The sequence below is a fragment of the Cynara cardunculus genome, assembly GCF_001531365.2.
Source record: "Cynara cardunculus var. scolymus isolate 2C chromosome LG 7, CcrdV1, whole genome shotgun sequence".
Classification (NCBI taxonomy): domain Eukaryota; kingdom Viridiplantae; phylum Streptophyta; class Magnoliopsida; order Asterales; family Asteraceae; genus Cynara; species Cynara cardunculus.
In genome coordinates this window covers 3744038-3762860 of record NC_037534.1, presented here as the reverse complement: position 1 = coordinate 3762860, position 18823 = coordinate 3744038, and the positions used below count along the sequence as shown (strand labels likewise).

Below are 18823 nucleotides of genomic sequence, written 5' to 3'. Positions count from 1 at the left end.
CGTTGTTGGAAAAATAGTAGCTACAGCCTGCACTGCAGTAATATAGCAAAACTAATGATTAGCAATGGTAGAACATATAAAACCCGAACCTAAGGCTGGCCTTGGGATTGTGTCGGTGATCAGGGGCAAAGACAACGTATAAAAGGGGGGAGGGGAGGGACTCCAGTCAAAAAGTTAAAAAAAATTACCTGGGTTAAAATTTATTTTTTACAGAACTTGACTTCACTTCTCCTAATAGAATTTTCCATGAAACCCCAGTCTGTAAAATTTCCGGATCTGCCACTGTCAGTGATGCCATCGCACGGGACCTCCGATTACCGAAGCCTCAAATTTTTTTTTTCTTCATATTTTTAAATATTTAATGTAATTATAATATAAAATAATAAATTCATAAATATATACGAGTTATTATGTCATGTAAGTGGGTTGGTAAGCTAATTTAATTGTTAGGAGGATGGCTGAGCTCAAGTCCTACATCTGACCATTCATTTAATGCTTTCTTTTATTTTATTTTCCTATTTTTCATTGATTTTCTTTTATGAATTTGTTTTTATTGATATTGATTATTTTTATATTTTTTTATAATTATTTTTTAATTTTAAAAGTTAGGTTAATCACTTAATCGGTAAGTGTTTATATGTAAAATTTAACACTATCACTTATCAGATAAAATTTTAGTCCATCAAAACGTCATTGTATGCAACAATTTACCCGGTAAGTCCTAACTGTAGTAAGAGTAGTCTCCCTCATGTATCGGGTAATAGGTCTTAAAATAAACCAAACGAACACGAACATAGATTTGTTCTTGTTCGTTAAACGAACGAAAATCTTTGTGTTCGTGTTCGTTCATTTAGAAATTAGATGTGTTCGTGTTCGTGTCCGTTTAACATGATAAACGAACGGGTCTAAAAAGTTAAAACTTAAATAAATATTATTTGAATTCAGACTAAATAAATAAAAGATTATATCTTTTCATTGTTCGTAGTCTCCTACCTGGTAAGATTCTTGGCTATTTTTCATGTTCATCCAATAAGGAATTTATCATATAAGCACTTACCAAGTTAATATTTAGTAAACGGGGCCCTTAGAGTCGGCTCTTCCTAAATAGTAAAATGTTGAAATTGGAATAGATCTTTTTAATGTTTTGAATTGTATTTGGATAATCAATTTTACTTTATATCACAGTTTGTGCCACCAGTGAAAAGAAATCATGGATTCGTCTCTAACGACAGATCAAGAAATTCCAATCTACACACAAGTCGAAGTCTGGTTTTTGGCCTTCTGGGTATGCATAATGTTTATAGTTTTGTGTCATACAATTCTTTTGCCCATAAGACGTTGTATTAAGTATGTCTGCACATGACAAAGTTGGTCAAGATTTCAAAAAAAAATTGCAGTTTCATCCATAAGGAACTCGTGACAGTACTTTAATCACGATTTACAGTATAATACTTGAAATAATCAGTTAAAATCGTACACTGTATTTTTATTTATTGGAAGTATCAGTAAATTAGAAGGATATATATTGGTTGATACTTACATTTCTAAACAAACTTCATTGTGGTGGTCAAAATGGTTAAAGTGTTTTGATGGTTTTCATAAGTGATTGAAAATTATAAGTAGAGGGGTATTTTAGTACTATTTTAAAAATCATGGGGTAATAGTGAAAATAACTCAAAAGCCTCGTGTTTTACATGTCGGCTACTAGGCATGGGAATTGGACCCGATCCGTTACAGTCGAAGATGGGGATTCCCCATTAAAAAACGGGTCTTGGGGGATGGGGATAGGGATCTCCGTTTGGCTCAAACCAGAGATGGGGGTGGGTATCATACTCCATGCCTTGCCCCGGACCCGTATATATATTAATTAATTAATTATATTATATATTATTTATTTCTATTAAATTGGTAAATAGTAATTTATATTTCAATATATTTTCGATATTATTAGATGTGGTTTTGAATATTATTCGATGTGTTTTGGTTCATGTGACGTTAATTTTTTTAGATATTTTTAGTTTTTTTTGGTTTTCGATTTATTAATTATTATACGATGATGCATAATTTTGTATTAAATTAAATTCTTTTTTATTTTAATTTTATTGGAAAATGTGAGATTTAAACATGTGTAACGTCTCACACATTTGATTTAAAAAAAAAAAAAACTTACACAAATAGGGAAAAAAATCCCGTTTCCCCGTCGGGGACAGGGATTGGGGTCCTGCCCCATCCACGCCCCATTACCATACTTATTAGCTACAAACTTCTATTTTTTTAACCATAAGGATGATTTTTTATTGGTTTAAGCTTGTGCTCTAAAGGTCAAAAGTGTCTGAAGGTTCAAATCTAAGGAGGAATAAAAATCCTCTTGTAACCATGGAGGTTCAAATGCGTTGACTCCGAGCTACCCGCAAAACAGGTGATCGCCCTAAGATTAGTCGGCTCGTATAACGAATTAGATATTTGGGTTAATAAAAAAATTCTATTTTTTCCCAAAACTTTACCACCTAGAATTTATGGGTTGTTTGTTTCATAGAATTATACAGAATCACAATGATAAATTCCTCAGGTTTGTTTGGTTTACATATTAAATGGAGTGGATTTCAACCACAAAGGTGGTGCCTGATTGGTTTGAACTCGACTACAAAGGTCAAAAGTATCAAGAGGTTTCAGGTTCAAATCCAAGAAAAAATAAAATTCCCCTTGTGGCCACGGAGGTTTAAATACGGTGACTCTCGGTTATCTGCAAAACAGGTGGTTGTTTTGGGATTAGTCGGCTCGCATAACGGGTTGGATATCCAGGACCCCAGGTTAATAAAAAAATGAGTGGATTTCATTCAAGGATTTGATCGTTATTTTGCACAAGGTCATGTTTTTGGGCCCAATACAATAAACCTTTATGGGCTAGACGGGTTTAGTCCAATATCTGCTTTCTTCATCTTTACACGAGCAAGTAAATTTTATTTTTCAACCCTATAGGTTGTTGAAATTTGCCATTTTCGTCCCTATTTTTTTAAAATCATGATTTTCAATCACAATTCTGGTGTCTAATTGGTTTGAGTTTGACCTCCAAAGTCAAAAGTGTCTGAAGATCCCAGGTTCAAATTCAGTGAGGAATAAAAAATTCTCTTTGTGGCCACGAAGATTCAAATGCGGTGACTTCGGGCTATCCGCAAAGTATGTGGTCGTCCTCGGATTAGTCGACTCGCATAACGGGTTAAATATATAGGTTAATCAGAAAAAATATATGATTTTTCACCTCTACAGTTTTCTACTTATTGTTTTCTCGTCTTTATAATTTGTAATTTATTATCCTTTCGTTCCTATAGTTTACGATCATTTGCTATTTTCGGGCCTTGTACTTAAAGATAGAAGTTAATTTAAGGGACAAAAATGACAATGAATTACAAACCATAAAGATGAAAACCGTAATTTTCAGAAACTACACGAATTAAAAACATAAAATTTACTTTCTTTCCACCCAATTATCTGAAAACTAATTGGTTTATGTTATATTTTTATTTAATTATTTATGAAATGAACACAAGTTTAAAAAAAATTAAATAGGTTGAAAATCACCCAAAATGTATTTAGAATTTTACACTACTATCGTCGAAGAGATCTGTTTATCTATACTATATTATAAAGCATGTGACAAGAACTCTTAAAAATCATTTTTTATGCATGGAGTACTGTATATTAATGCATATTACTTAAAATTCAAGATTACAAGCAAATTATGCATAAGTACAACTTATTAAAGATCCATGTTTGAATTCGTGTAACTACCTGCGGATAAACATAACCAATTAGAGGATAAATATCTCATTTTAAAATATAAAAAATCTAAAATATAATTAAGATAATTATCGAGTTATAACAAAATGATTGATTATTATCTTTATAAGAAAATTATATTATTAACCCAAATATAAAATACTTCGTTATTAAACTTAAATTAAATTATAATAGAAAAATTGAATTAGAAAATTACACAAAAAAAATAGAATTTTAAATAGTTAATTTGATACTAATATCGATATATTTTTGTCAAATTTTTATGATATCTTCAAATTTATATTTTATTCAAAAATAAAAACATTATCCTTTTTTTTAAATCGCATAAGACCATACTATAACATTGATTAAGATAAAGAATAAAATGAAATATTAAAATCAAGATGTATCTCGCTACATTGCACGACTACCCTTCTAATATGCATAAGCTGGTTCAGATACTTACCATTGTAAAAAAAATTACACTATTCTAAGTTCTTTTAGTAAAAAAGTTGGATTATTTTCTTATATAGTCATAGATAATACAATAAGTATTCATTAAATTCGAAACAAATAGACAAAAATATTAGCATTAAGTTGGCAAATGGGTGAGACGACTTTGTTCGGATACAAGATAGTCATGAGTTCGACCCCCCCCCCCCCCCGGCGGCTAGCCTTAGCCGCAAGTAAACCAAAAAATGTCTCATGTCCCGTGTGGAGCTGATTGGTGTTTTCAGTAATCAACTTTTTGCCCAAACAAATAAAAATATGTTGACAGTTCAACCAGATCTCACTCGTCTCGACTCGTTGCCCAATCAATTCACTTTACCACCTCTAATAGCAACATATCAGTATTTGTCGTCAGGGTTTCAAATGATGCACAATAAAATGCTTCATTATCGTAAAAGTAAATATCTGATTTAATAAAATGTTATTTTAAAGAAATAACAGAAGAAAAAAAATTCAAAAACACGACATTTAAATGTAAATCATTGTGGCAAACTGATGTGACGACACTTTTAGAAATTAAAATAATTACGGGGTTAATTATAATATAAATGACGTGACGAGATTGTTAAAATTTAATCATTGAGTTACACGATGTGACAAGACCGTTAAAAGTTCATAACCCCCATCCGCTAAAAACTAATTATTGAGTTATATGATATGACGAGACTGTTACGATTTCCATTTTTCGCTCATGCTTCATTTTCAAGAAAACGCTATTTTTCTTGTTAAATAAAGTCATCTCTCTTAAGTTATTATCCATTCATCTGTCATTCAAACACTTTGATATTTAGGTTCATATATTTGATTTGGATGGGATTCATCGTCAATCGAGGCAAATTCTCTCAGTTATTGGTTTATATCACGTATTGTGTTATTTGGGGTTTTTTTTTTGGGGGGGGGGGGGGGGGAATTAAAGCTTCGTAACATGATTCTTGAATTTTGGTTTAATCCGCCTAAATACGTTATTATGTTCTAGATATTAACTGAACTTGAAACCAAAATGAACACTATTGGAACTTGTTAGTATTTCGAAAGTGTAAGTAAAAAGCTCCAAGTCCAAAAGCCAAGAAGACTTGTTGTCTAGAAGCGTTTGGGAGCCAGAGCTTGGATACAGTGCTCGGATACAGAGCAATCAAGACTGAAGTAGCACGCCAACGTTATAAATACTCGGGATGCAGAGCTCGAGTCCTTGACATAGAGCCTATGCATAGTACATGCAGAGCCTCTGGGTCTCAACTTCATTATTATTAACTCATTGGTTCCTAACCAATCTCTCTATTACAAGTGGCCCTGTCTCCTATCAACACGTGTGCAGAAGTGGTTACATTTACCTTTACCCGTGGAGATCATTCATTGGAGGTTGCTTTGACTTTTCCATATTCACATATAATAGGCGATTTCTCCAGGGTTTTCATCACCTCTTGAAGACGTACTTTTTGATATATTTTGTGAGAGACGATTGTACTTGAGAAAAAATTGGTTAGAGAAATTTTCCTTCACACAGTACGGTGTGTTCTTGGTGTATTTGTTTATTCTTTAAACTTTGAAATACATTTGATTACGACAGTTTCCCCAAATAGTATTTGATTTTCACTGCTGTTTACTTGTCATATTTTTATAACCTAATTAGTATTAATGCTTACTGCGTCTGCTCATTTATTTGTCATTTGCATTAATTACTAATGTAATTGAGGATCTGAGTTTCTACAGAACTAATGATACATTCAAGATGAATGAAGCCTAGACTCTGATAACATCAAATATGAAACATAGCTCGTATTAAACATAATCTACTAACATATCTGTCTCAAAGGATTGTTGCAGCTTTAGATATCTAAATCATGATTTTCATTAATTAGCATGATCCTATACAGATATATGTGCACGCTCATCCAAAAGTATGCATTTTACCATACCAAACCAAACAAATTTCATATATCTTACGGGAAAGTAGGATATGAAAGGTTAAGATGTATACAGACATTTTCATCTGCAATGTACAAGAAACAATTTACGCACTTTAATAGCCATAGGACGAAAAACAATACATATATTTGAACCGAAACTAGGTTGAGATAGATAAGATACAAAGAACAATCGTCACCCACAAATCCTATTTCATGACATACATACATGACAATTGTAGCAAATTGGAATCAGATCCAGTTTAATTTGTCATACTGATACATTGCCTTTGGTTTGATTTGCTGCAAATTTCATCCTATTGGCAGTTTGGCACTTGGAAACGCTAAAAAAAGATGTTAACGTTGTCACTGGTTTCGTAATTTTTTTTTTTTGACAAAACATATAAAATTGCTCACAATTTTTTTTTATGTTCCTTCAGTTGCATACCTTAACAAAGTAATTTATCAATCACATGCTTATATTATCATTAATCATATGAATTTTGCTCCACATGTGATCGGTACATCTTTTAAAACGTAAAGTTGATATGATTATGAAAATATAAACATGATATCGATAAATCTCTACGTTTAAATTTTTTCAACTATTGGAAAAACTCGTACACATGAAGATGAATAAATCCAATGTTGAAATTTTCCATTGTTTATTAATGCATATTAATTAAAATTCAATATTACAAGTGCTTTTGCGTAAATACAACTTATTAAAGCTTCATTTTTAAATTCGTGTAACTAACTACATATAAACATAATCAGATACGTGATAAACATCTATTTTAAATATAGAAAATTTAAAATATAATTAAGATAATCATTGAGTTTCTAACCGAATGTTTAATTATTATGTTTAATAAAGATCTATACTATATTATAAAACATTTGACAAAAACTCTTAAAAACCATTTTTTATGCTTGAAGTATTGTTTATTGATGGATATTAATTAAAATTAAGTACAACTTATTAAAGTTTCATTTTTAAATTTGTGTAACTAACTGTATTTAAACATAATTAAATATAGGATAAACATCTATTTTAAATATAGGAAATCTAAAATATAATTAAGATAATCATTGAGTTTYTAACMGAATGTTTAATTATTATCTTTAATAAAAATTATATTATTAAACCAAAAATAAATTACTTTGTTATTAGACCTAAATTAAATTATAATAAAAAAATTGAATTAAAGAAGTTACACCAAAAAAACAAGAACTATTAAATAATTAATTTAATACTAATATCGATTTTATTTTCTTAAATTTTTTATGCTATTTTCAAATTTATATTTCATTCAAAAATAAAAATATTATAGCTTTCTCAAAACCACAAAAAATCGTATTATATCAATAGAGACAAATAATAAAAACAAAAATTAAAATAAAGATTTATCTCGCTGCATTGTGCCCCTTCTAGTATAATCAAATATATATGATAAAATTCTCATTTTAAATATATCTAAAATATAATTAGAATAATTATTGAGTTTTAACAGAAAAGTTAGGTATTATCGTATAAAAAATATATTATTAAACTAAAAACAAATTACTTCGTCATTAAACCTAAATTAAATTATAATAAAAAATTGAATTAAAGAAATTACACAAAAAATGAGAATTTTTATTTTTTTTTCTAAATTTTTATATTACATTCAAATTTATATTTAAAAGAAAACATTATTACTTGCTCAAAACCATATAAATTCATATTATAATATCGATAGAGACAAAAAAAAACGAAACATTAAAATCAAGATATATTTCGTTGTATTGTACGAGTACCCTTCTAGTATTTATAAATTCATATTTTGAAATATGTAATAGGAAGTTTAAGAAGATAATGACAGATTAATATGAAGAGTTTCGACCATCAAAGTGGGAAAATATAAAATAAAATAGAAACCCATTTAAATAAATGTGATTACGTTTGATGATCATATCTCTAAGACAAGTTAACCTCTAAAAGTTTCTTAATATTAAATTAATTATTTAAATATTTTTTAATATTAAATTAAGAATTAAAATATTTAATATTAAATTAATAATTAAAATATTTTTAGGAGAAATATGTGCTTCTTTAATTTGATTTAATTTATTTGATACTTTAAAGCTTGCACGTTTACTTCTTTTATATGCTTTATTTCAAAACTTAAATAAGTAAACTACAAATTTGGTCCCTCTGGTTTGTCGAAAATAACAATTTTTTACCTTGCAGTTTTAGAATTACAATACGGCCATCACTGTTTGTAAAATGCCTAGATTTAGCCTCTTCCTCCAACGTTCGTTAAAAAATTATGTTAAATAAGAGAGATTTTCCTTCTTTTATCGTTTTTTTTTCTCTTTTACACAATCATAATCGATCTTACGATTTTGATCCCTATGGTTTTTTATTGAGTAAAGACAAAAAAAAAATGCCCATATAAAAAAAATTAACGACCCGTTAAATGGAGGGACCAAACCCAGATGTTTTTGCAAACCACAATGGTCATCTAAAATTTGAAACTATAGGGACTAAAAGTGTTATTTTTGACAAGCCACAGGTACCAAACCTGTAATAAAATGGAGCACCTAACAACGCATCTTCATAGACCAAGAACTACGAAATCACTCCAGAACTATTTATTAATTATAAATATTATTAAATTACAAATACCATTATTAATAATGACAATAATAACAGTAGATCGATAACAGTGCCAACAGTGTCAACAATAATAAAAATAATAACAATTAGGATGACGATAACAATAAAATAATAATAACGGTGACCATAACGATCATAATTGGTGTTCCATCTTATAATGTCAAATGAAATTAAATTATAAGTTCTAATATATCTGAATCTTCAAAGAAAAGACACGGACCAGCTCGGCAATTGAAAATTTCTTTATTTGCCAACTTTGAAATCTTCTTCGGTTAACTTGTTAATGGAATTTCGTAAATTTAACATCTTATATTGTTTTAATTATTAGAAGAGTATTCGCGCAATGCAACGAGATACATCTTCATTTTAATGTTTCGTTTTCTCTGTTGATATATAATACAGTTTACGTTGTTTTGATAAAGATGATGTTTTTACTTTTGAATAAAAATAAATTTGAAAAAATATATCAATATTGATATCAAATTAACTATTTAAAAGTTCTAGTTTTTTTTACAGTTTCTTTAATTCAATTTTTTATTATAATTTAGTTTTCTAATAGCTAAAGTAATTTTTTTTTTTCGCTTAATAATATGATTTTTATAAAGATAATGATTCTGTTAGAACTCAATGATTATCTTAATTATATTTAGATTTTTTAATTTAAAATAAAATGTTTATCATGTATCTGATTATATTTATCTGCGGTTAATTATACGAATTCAAAAATGATGATTTAATAAGTTGTACTTACGCACAATTTATTGTAATCTTAAATTTTAAGTAATATGCATCAATAAACAGTACTTCATGCGTAAAAAATGGATTTTAATTTTTTTTGTCAAATACTTTATAATATAATATAAATACATGTGTAAAACGAATTATGTATCAAGTGGCTTAAAACTATAAACTATTAAACAAGATTGGTTTAATATGTATTAAAATATTGAATGTTGTGTAAAGGTACAACATTTTAATTTACACTATTAATTATATTTTACTTGTATTTTTATATATTATAAGAAAATTATGATATCAGTTATTTTTTTTTTTATTAACCTGGATATCCAACTCGCTATACGAACCGACTAATTCTAGGAGGACCATGTGCTTGAACCTCTATGGCCACAAGAGATTTTTATTTCTCTTTTGATTTGAATCTGATACCTCCAGACACTTTTAACCCATGAAACCAAGCTCAAACCAATCACGCACCACCCTTATTGTTAATATCAGTTACTTATATTTTGTGGATAATAGATATGTAAGTTATCCAATAATTCAAAATTTCAAAGGGTGATATGAAATTTTGCATTTGTGTTCATTTACATCAAATTCAGTCAAAATATCATTAAAAATGATAATTTTATCGTTAATCCACATGTAATCCTTAAAAATAACTCATTGAAAACTAACGTAAAGTTTAGAAACCAAAAGGAAACTTTGATATATTTTTTTAAAGTATATAATATTTATATACGACAAATAGAACAAATAAACTCACACATCCTCCTCATATTTTGTAAGGTTTGAACCATTGACCTCCTAAAAAGCCAATTATTCACATATCGCTAGGCTAAAATCCTTTTGATAACTTTGACGTATTTCTTACCATCATGACACTATTATAGTTGGTAGGCTACTGTTAACATCGTGATTGTTTTAGCCACCGGCCCCATAAACCTAATTATTGAAGAAGAAAATAGAAAGAAATTACGTATTTAATAAAAAATTTAAAAAAAAAAAAGGTTTTTGTTTTATTTTAAAGTCGAACTCTGTTATATTTTAACCGCACACCAATATGAAAAAGTACGAAAAGAATTCAATTAAATAATTAAAATGTTTTTTTTTAAACTTGATCACAATATAAAATAAATTCTATGCATTATTGCCAAAAACCAAATACCCCTTGACCTAGCGGTATCGTAGCTTTTGACTTCCTAAAAGATCAGGGTTTCAAACCCCACCAAAAGTAAAAAAAGTGTGTGAGTTTATTTGTTGCATTTACTGTATATAAGTATTATATACTTCAAAAAAAAAGATCCCTTAAGAAATAAGAATTACGTCGTACGTTACAAATAAAAACAGTACAATTAAATAAACCATACACGTATAATTGACCGAATATTTTATACAAAAATACATTATCTAAATTAGCTTATGACATGTAATTCCCTCCCAATATTAATTCATTTCCAAGTGTTTTAATAATTATTTGCCATTTTTTTTTTGCTAGTCAAGTAGTTGGCCACTTCTCCATTGAATACAAACAACCCTAAACGGTCAACTATAGAAAAAGTCAAACTTGTTTTTATCATTTGCACTCTATCTTTGTGCATGCGTGTGGTACATTATTTTAAGAAAAAAAATAAAAGGTAAATTGTATAAAAAAGTAACGTAATTTAACTTGATTCTTATTTTGGATAACGTACTTTGAAAACTTTCATTTTGGTACTGAAGATGTGAAGTTTTAAACATTTAAGTACATGGGTAACCAGTTGAAGACTAATTTTATATTAAAAAAGAACTAATTTTAGATTAAAAAAATTCATGTCACTAACCACGTCAACAAATAATACTGAGTTGGATACCACATCACTCGTTACATTAGGATGATAACCGGTTAATGCTTCAATCAGTTACTTGAGTACTTAAATGTTTAAAATTTTACATCTTAGGTACCAAAATGGAAGTTTTGAAAGTATGTTACCTAGAATATGAATCAAGTTAAAGTACGTTATTTTTTCATGCAATTTGCCTGAAAATAAAAGAGTGGATATGGAAATTGCTAAATTTAGAGAAATTTATAAAACTCTGTATAAGAGCGAGAATTAGTATTTTAATTTTTTTTTTCCACAATGGGAGCTATCATAATTAAATGTTAGAAGAGATAAATATTATTTTATTAAATATATTAAATAGTTTAATAATATAGTTAATGCTACAATTGCTAAAATAGAGTAGATGTTGGAGTTGAATGTAATACATTTTTAGAGATTTTGACTTTTAATACTTTACTTTAGAAAAATTATAGCATAACAGTTGAAGATGCTCTAACAAAAGTTTGTAACTGATAATTAAATGTCAAGAAGATAGAAATAATATTTTATTAAATATTTTAATAATATAGTTAATGTTATAATTGCTAAAATAGAGTAGCTATTGGAGTTGAATGTAATATATTTTTGTGATTTTGATTTTTAATACTTTATTTTAAAAAAATTATAGTAAATTGTCAAAGATGGTTTATCGTTATTTTATAATGTTTTTTTAAATCGATAAATATAAACATGTCGATATTATATTTAATTAAATTGAAAAAGAAAACGTCATATTTCAGAACTTTTACTTGTTCAAATAACAATAAGCAGATGAATCTCTTTCTTTTTTGTAAGTTCATAATTAATATTATATATTACGGATTATTTCTAGAAAGGATCAAGTTAACGAGTTCTCTTTTTTCAAAGACAACATGTGTAATCTTTTTTTTTTTTTTGATTAATCTGGATATCTAACCCGTTATGAGAGCCGACTAATCACATGACGACCACCTGCTTTGCGAGTAGTCCGGAGTCACCATATTTGAACCTCCGTAGCCACAAGGGGATTTTTATTCCCTCTTGGATTTGAACCTGAGACCTCCATAGACTTTTGACTTTTGGAGCCCAAGCTCAAACCAATCAGACATTACCCTTGTGATTAACATAAAGAAAACTTAACAAGGGCATCTATCGATGAAAGGGTCGTCCTAAGATTATCATGTCATATGAATCGTATTAAATGATTCTACATTCTGAAAACCAACTGATACTTAAAAAAATATTACGATTGATTTCTTTATTAAATGCTTCATAACAATTGTAATATAACAATGGTTTTAAATAACTCGTTATGGCGTCGATGTTTGGCTTTGCGACCACATTAACAACCCTTGTGATTCTGCTCTAAGGTTGGATGCTTTTGTCTTTTTTACCATTTTTAAACATATAACGTGGAGGATAAATGGTAATTAATGCATGGCATCTAAAACTTAAATAAACGTTAAAAAGAAACATAAGAACCCTGAATAGGTAAATCTTTACTATCATTTCCGTATAAACAGAGTCGAACATGAATTCTTTGAAAATTGAAGAAAATAGCGAGTAGAGACTCAAAAAGTTTTAATCTTGTTTTTCCACTCTTGATATCATTTTCTTATAAGATCGATATATCAGTTTTTCTTTCATTTTTAGTTTTATAATTTTATATGAATTTCAGTTGTTCTACAGAATTATTCAAAACACTAATACATATACATACATACACACACACACACACACACACATATATATATATATACATATATGTTGCCTTAATTAAGGCAGACTCTGAAAAACACCATGACCTCGCTTTAACTCATAAGACTTGAGACTCGACGTTGTCGTTATACTATATCCCATATCATTTATAACCTTGAAATATATATATATATATATATATATATATATATACATTATATTATAAAGTATTTGATAAAAACTCTTAAAAACCATTTTTTATGCATGATTACAAATAAATTGTGTGTATGTACAACTTATTAAAGCTTCATGATTGAATTTATGTAAATAATTATATATAAACATAATCAAATAGAGGATAAACATCTCATTTTAATTTTAAAATCTAAAATATAATTAGGATAATCATTGATAACTAATAAAATACTTAATAATTATTTTTATAAAAAAATATATTAATAAACCAAAACTAAAAAATGAACTAAAGCAATACACAAAAAGAAATTTAAATACTTAGTTTGGTACCAATATCAATATTTTTTTAAATTTTTATGATATATTAATATTTATATTTTATTCAAAAATAAAACATTATTACTTTCTTAAAACCATATAAATTGTATTATAATATCAACCCGAAAGAAAAACGAAACATTAAGATCGAGATATATCTCGCTGCATTATGAAGGTATCCTTCTAATGTGTGTGTATATATATATACATATATATATATATATACATATATATATATATATATACATATATATATATATATACATATATATATATTATTTGTTTAAAGAAGAGTAATATGCAATGAATCACGTATAGGAATAAGACCATGTCTTATTGGATTATTGAAAAGGCATGATTAGGAAGTTTAGAGCATAGAGGCTGACAAAACCCTATATATACTTGATCAAAGTCTTTAACTTCTACTATTACCTCATCTAAAATTTGTGCAAAAACCATCCTAACAATTTGTATATATCTTACGAATTTAAAAATGGCAAGCAACGTCCCCACAACAAACCGCATCGGTAACCGACCTCCAAACACCGGAAATCTCATAACAGTCCTTAGTATCGATGGCGGAGGGATACGAGGAATCGTCCCAGGTGTCATTCTCGAGTACCTCGAGTCTCAACTTCAGGTACGTACAACTCATACGTACACGTGTGCATATATACATATATATGTACGTATATCCCTAAAGAGATTAAAAATATCATTCCAACTTAAAAAAAACGTTTCTATCGCTTTTGTGATCCAAACAAGATGTTCCCAAAACCATTTGTGGTTGGTAACTTGTTGTATATATATTGATATATATATATATATATATATTCGTAGGAGTTAGACGGCGAGGAAGCAAGGCTAGCGGATTACTTTGATGTCATTGCTGGAACAAGCACTGGGGGTCTAGTCGCCGTCATGCTAACGGCTCCAGACCAAAACAACAGACCTTTGTATGCTGCTAAAGACATCGTTCCATTTTATCTTGAAAATTGTCCCAAGATTTTCAAACAATTTAGGTAAGATCAAATACAAGTGTGTGTATATATATATATATATATATATATATATATATATATATATATATATATATATGAGGTTTACTTTGCAAACCACGTTATTTGTACAAATCATACAAACCTCATTCAACCAATCATAATTTTTCATTTTGTTCATATTTTTGTAATTATGGGAGGTTGATTAATCATTTTTATTGTGAAGGGTGTTAATCATGGATATTATCATCTTCATTATTTTAATTTTAGAGAAATACATGAAACAATTTCATTAAGTATTATATCAAACAATTTCATAACCATATATGAAACAACTTCATAAAAAAAGTATTATATGAAACAATTTCACAAGATTAAACAATTTCATGAAAAAATTTCATAAGATTAAACAATGAAATCGACGGATGAGGGTGGTTTGCACGGTTTGTACAAATTGGATGGTTTGCATTTGATCACTATCTTTGCTTAAAAGATATTTTGGGAGGTTCATACGTATAATATGTGTTTACACAGATTATACATTAATAACTTACGTGTTTCCTTAATTTGTGGAAATTCAGAGGGCCATTTGGTGCGATTATAAAGCTGCTGAAGGCACTGGTAGGACCAAAATACAACGGGAAGTATCTTAAAGAGCTTGTGACGAGCTTATTAGGAACCACCCAGCTGAATCAGACATTGACCAACGTTATCATTCCTTCCTTTGACATCAAAACTATGCAGCCTGTTATCTTTAGCTCATTTCAGGTCTCATTTTCAAACATACATCCATCCATCCATCTTTTTATTTAATATTAATTAATTAAACTACACATATTTACTAATTTTTCCAATATATATTTATATATATATATATATATATATATATGGTGGTTATATTGAAGGTGCCAAGAGAGCCTAGCATGGATGTGCAATTATCAGACATCTGCCTTGGTACATCGGCGGCACCTACGTTCCTCCCCGCCCATTATTTTCAAAATGGCGATCGAGAGTTTAACCTTATCGATGGTGGCATGGCTGCTAATAATCCGGTAATTTACAAACTATAGCTATAGTGCAATGATGTCATTGTAACAAAATTAAGTTTGTATGAGACAAAATATCTCTTTTAATAAACTGTTTTATAGGATCAAACATATATACACTACAACAAAATCGGGTTTATAGGACGTTCCCAATTTCTAAGTGTCTTAATAGACCTCTTTATAAGACTTAGTTTATAGGACAAAAAAAAGTGTCATGTATAAAGACGTTGTAATAAGTTATATGATGTTTTTTGACGTCGTAATAAGTTTTTTAGGATAATTTTAATATAAAACGTCTCATTAGCAACTTTATAGGACACAATTTGAAAAATTGTCCTATAAAAACAAGTGTTCTATAAAAAAATGAGTTTATAGGACACTTTCTCAAAAGTATCATATAAAGTTGCTAATGCGACGCTTTGTATTAAAAATGTCCTAAAAACTTGTTAAAACGCTCAAAAACGTCATATAAACTTATTACAACGCTTTTAGATAGAACACTTTATATTTTGGTCCTATAAATTAAGTCATATAAAGCGGTCTATTGGGACGCTTAGAAATTGGGGGTGTCCTATAAACCCAATTTTGTTGTAGTGATAACTCATAAGTAAAAATGTTGCAATAAGTTTATTAGAACACTTGGATATTTAACGTCTTATAAAACACCATATCAATATTTTCAGACATCATTTGAAATTTTGTATTATAAAAAACAAGTGTAATGTAAAAAAGACGTGTTCATAGGAACTTCTCAAAAGCGTCGTGCACAAAAGGTAATATAATACTTTATTTCAAAAGTGTTTTAAACAACTTGTTAAAACGTCATATAAACTTATTGCAACGTTTTTTTACATAGAATGTACAATTATTTGATTAATATAACAAATGTTATATAAAGCAGTCTATTAAAACACTCAGATATTTTTGACATCTTACAAACCCGACATGTAAACCTATTCATGCATGTAATACAACAATACAAGCTATTAACAAACAATGTACAACAATTAATGCATCACTTACAACATTGTGTGTTATAATTGGCAGTCTTTGGTTGCAATAGGAGAAGTGACAAGGCAAACCCTAAAAGAAGATCCAAATTTCTTCCCTATTTCACCTCTCGATTACGGGCGGTTTCTGGTGATATCGTTAGGGACGGGCACTGAGAAACAACAACCTCGATACGACGCGAAAATGGCTGCAAAATGGGGAGTTCTTGGGTGGTTACTCACGAACGGTTCGGTCCCACTGGTAGAAGCTTTTACTCAAGCGAGTGCTGATTTGGTTGTTTTCCACGACAACGTTGTCTTCGAAGCCCTTAATTCCACCGACAATTATCTCCGCATTCAGGTTTGGTTCACTCATCTTGAACATGCTTTGATAACTTGTACGTAGACATTCAACGTGCCTTGATGGATTGTACAGTACAAATCAACAATGCACACCTCCCCAAACATGTAATCAAAGACGCACCCGTAAATTTTTCTAGGTGGTGATACAGTCTGAACATAAAAATAAAACCTGTTAAAATATCTCACAATATTAGTATAGGTTGCTTGGTTGATTTTTTGCCCTTGCATACACTACAACAAAATCGGGGTTATAGGACGCTCTCAATTTTTAAGCGTCTTAATAGACCTTTTTATAGGACCAAAAAATAAAGCGTCTTATCTAAAGACGTTGTAATAAATTTATATGACATTTTTTAACGTCTTAATAAGTATTTTAGGACAATTTTAATATAAAGCGTCACATAAGCAATTTTATAGGACATTGTTTGAAACATCGTCCTATAAAAACAAGTGTCCTATAAAAAATTGAGTTTATAGGCCACTTTCCCAAAAGTATCTTATAAAGTTGCTAATACAACGCTTTGTATTAAAAATGTCATAAAAAACTTGTTAAGATGTCCAAAAGCATTATATAAACTTATTACAACGCATATAGATATGACACTTTATATTTTGGTCTTATAAATTAAGTTCTATAAAGCGGTCTATTGGGACACTTAGAGATTGAGGGCGTCCTATAAACTCAATTTTTGTTGTAGTGATACAAAGGACTCATGTTTGAGTCCAGCTATAATTCTTTTTCTAAAACAACTGAGAAACACCAAAATTTAAGCTAAAACCTAGAAATTTTGACAAATCTGGAACTTAAACCCAGGGTTTTCGTACAAAGTAAGCAACATTAACCAATTCTGCCATTAAAAACTTGTATCAAAGCTTTTCAGTTAACAAAACAGTATGGTAACGTAATTTTCTCACTTACGATGGAACCATGAAAAGAAGGTCCATGCCACTGTATTTGCCTATGTAGGTCTGCGCCTTCGATGCAATAACGGGTTGTAGATAGAACATTCTGAACATGCTTTGGTAGGTCGTACAGTACAACCTGACAATGCATACCTAAAAAACCATCAATTCTTCATTTTGTTGCCTTATTTCAACCCCATACGGAACCAACCCCCTAGAAACCCCGTACGCAACCAACTTGAACACGTTGTATAATTCAGCATAATTGTTCTGTCCCTCTGCCAACTAAGCTCGAGGGCTATCTATATATGTATGTATAGTCGTTTCATTACAATCCAAAAATGGTCAGATTCAATGGGAAAACTATGTTTCACCTCTTAAAAGTTGTATCAGACTAATCAAAGTTTTGTATGCTTTAAATTTACGTCAAATTAGGATGAGAATTTGACCGGAGACTTGGCTTCAACGGACATAGCAACAAAGCAAAACTTGGACGACCTTGTGAAAGTTGGCGAAAGATTACTGGATGACTCGGTTTCCCGGATGAATTCCACTACTGGAGTGGTTGAACCCATCCCAGATGGTGGTACCAACCGTGACGTATTAAAAAGGTACAACTTTGTGGTTCAAATTACAGTTAATATTTGTACAAAAAGCAGGTTTAATAAAATCCAGTTTATTTTTAAATGCAGGTTTGCACAACAACTCTCGGATGAACGGAAACTAAGGGAGTCAAATAATACGGATGGGAAAGTAGTCGAGTGACTGTTTTTTGTTTCTTTTGTAAATTTCGTAAATTATTTGGAAAGGTTATAATAAATATTTAATCGTAATGTCATTAAAATTTGATTCAATAAAATGGCAAACTTTAATTCTATTTA

General features: G+C 29.3%; 1 protein-coding gene across 1 annotated transcript; it reads left to right on the top strand.

Annotated features, from left to right (window-relative positions):
- Nucleotides 1–14101: 14101 nt before the first annotated feature.
- Nucleotides 14102–18823, top strand: LOC112515308 (patatin-like protein 1). The gene is made up of 7 exons (XM_025122037.1): nt 14102–14283; nt 14484–14665; nt 15223–15409; nt 15547–15693; nt 16735–17037; nt 18378–18553; nt 18635–18823. Exons 1-7 carry the CDS (start codon nt 14137–14139, stop codon nt 18705–18707), a joined length of 1215 nt encoding a protein of 404 aa, XP_024977805.1. The 5' UTR covers nt 14102–14136; the 3' UTR covers nt 18708–18823.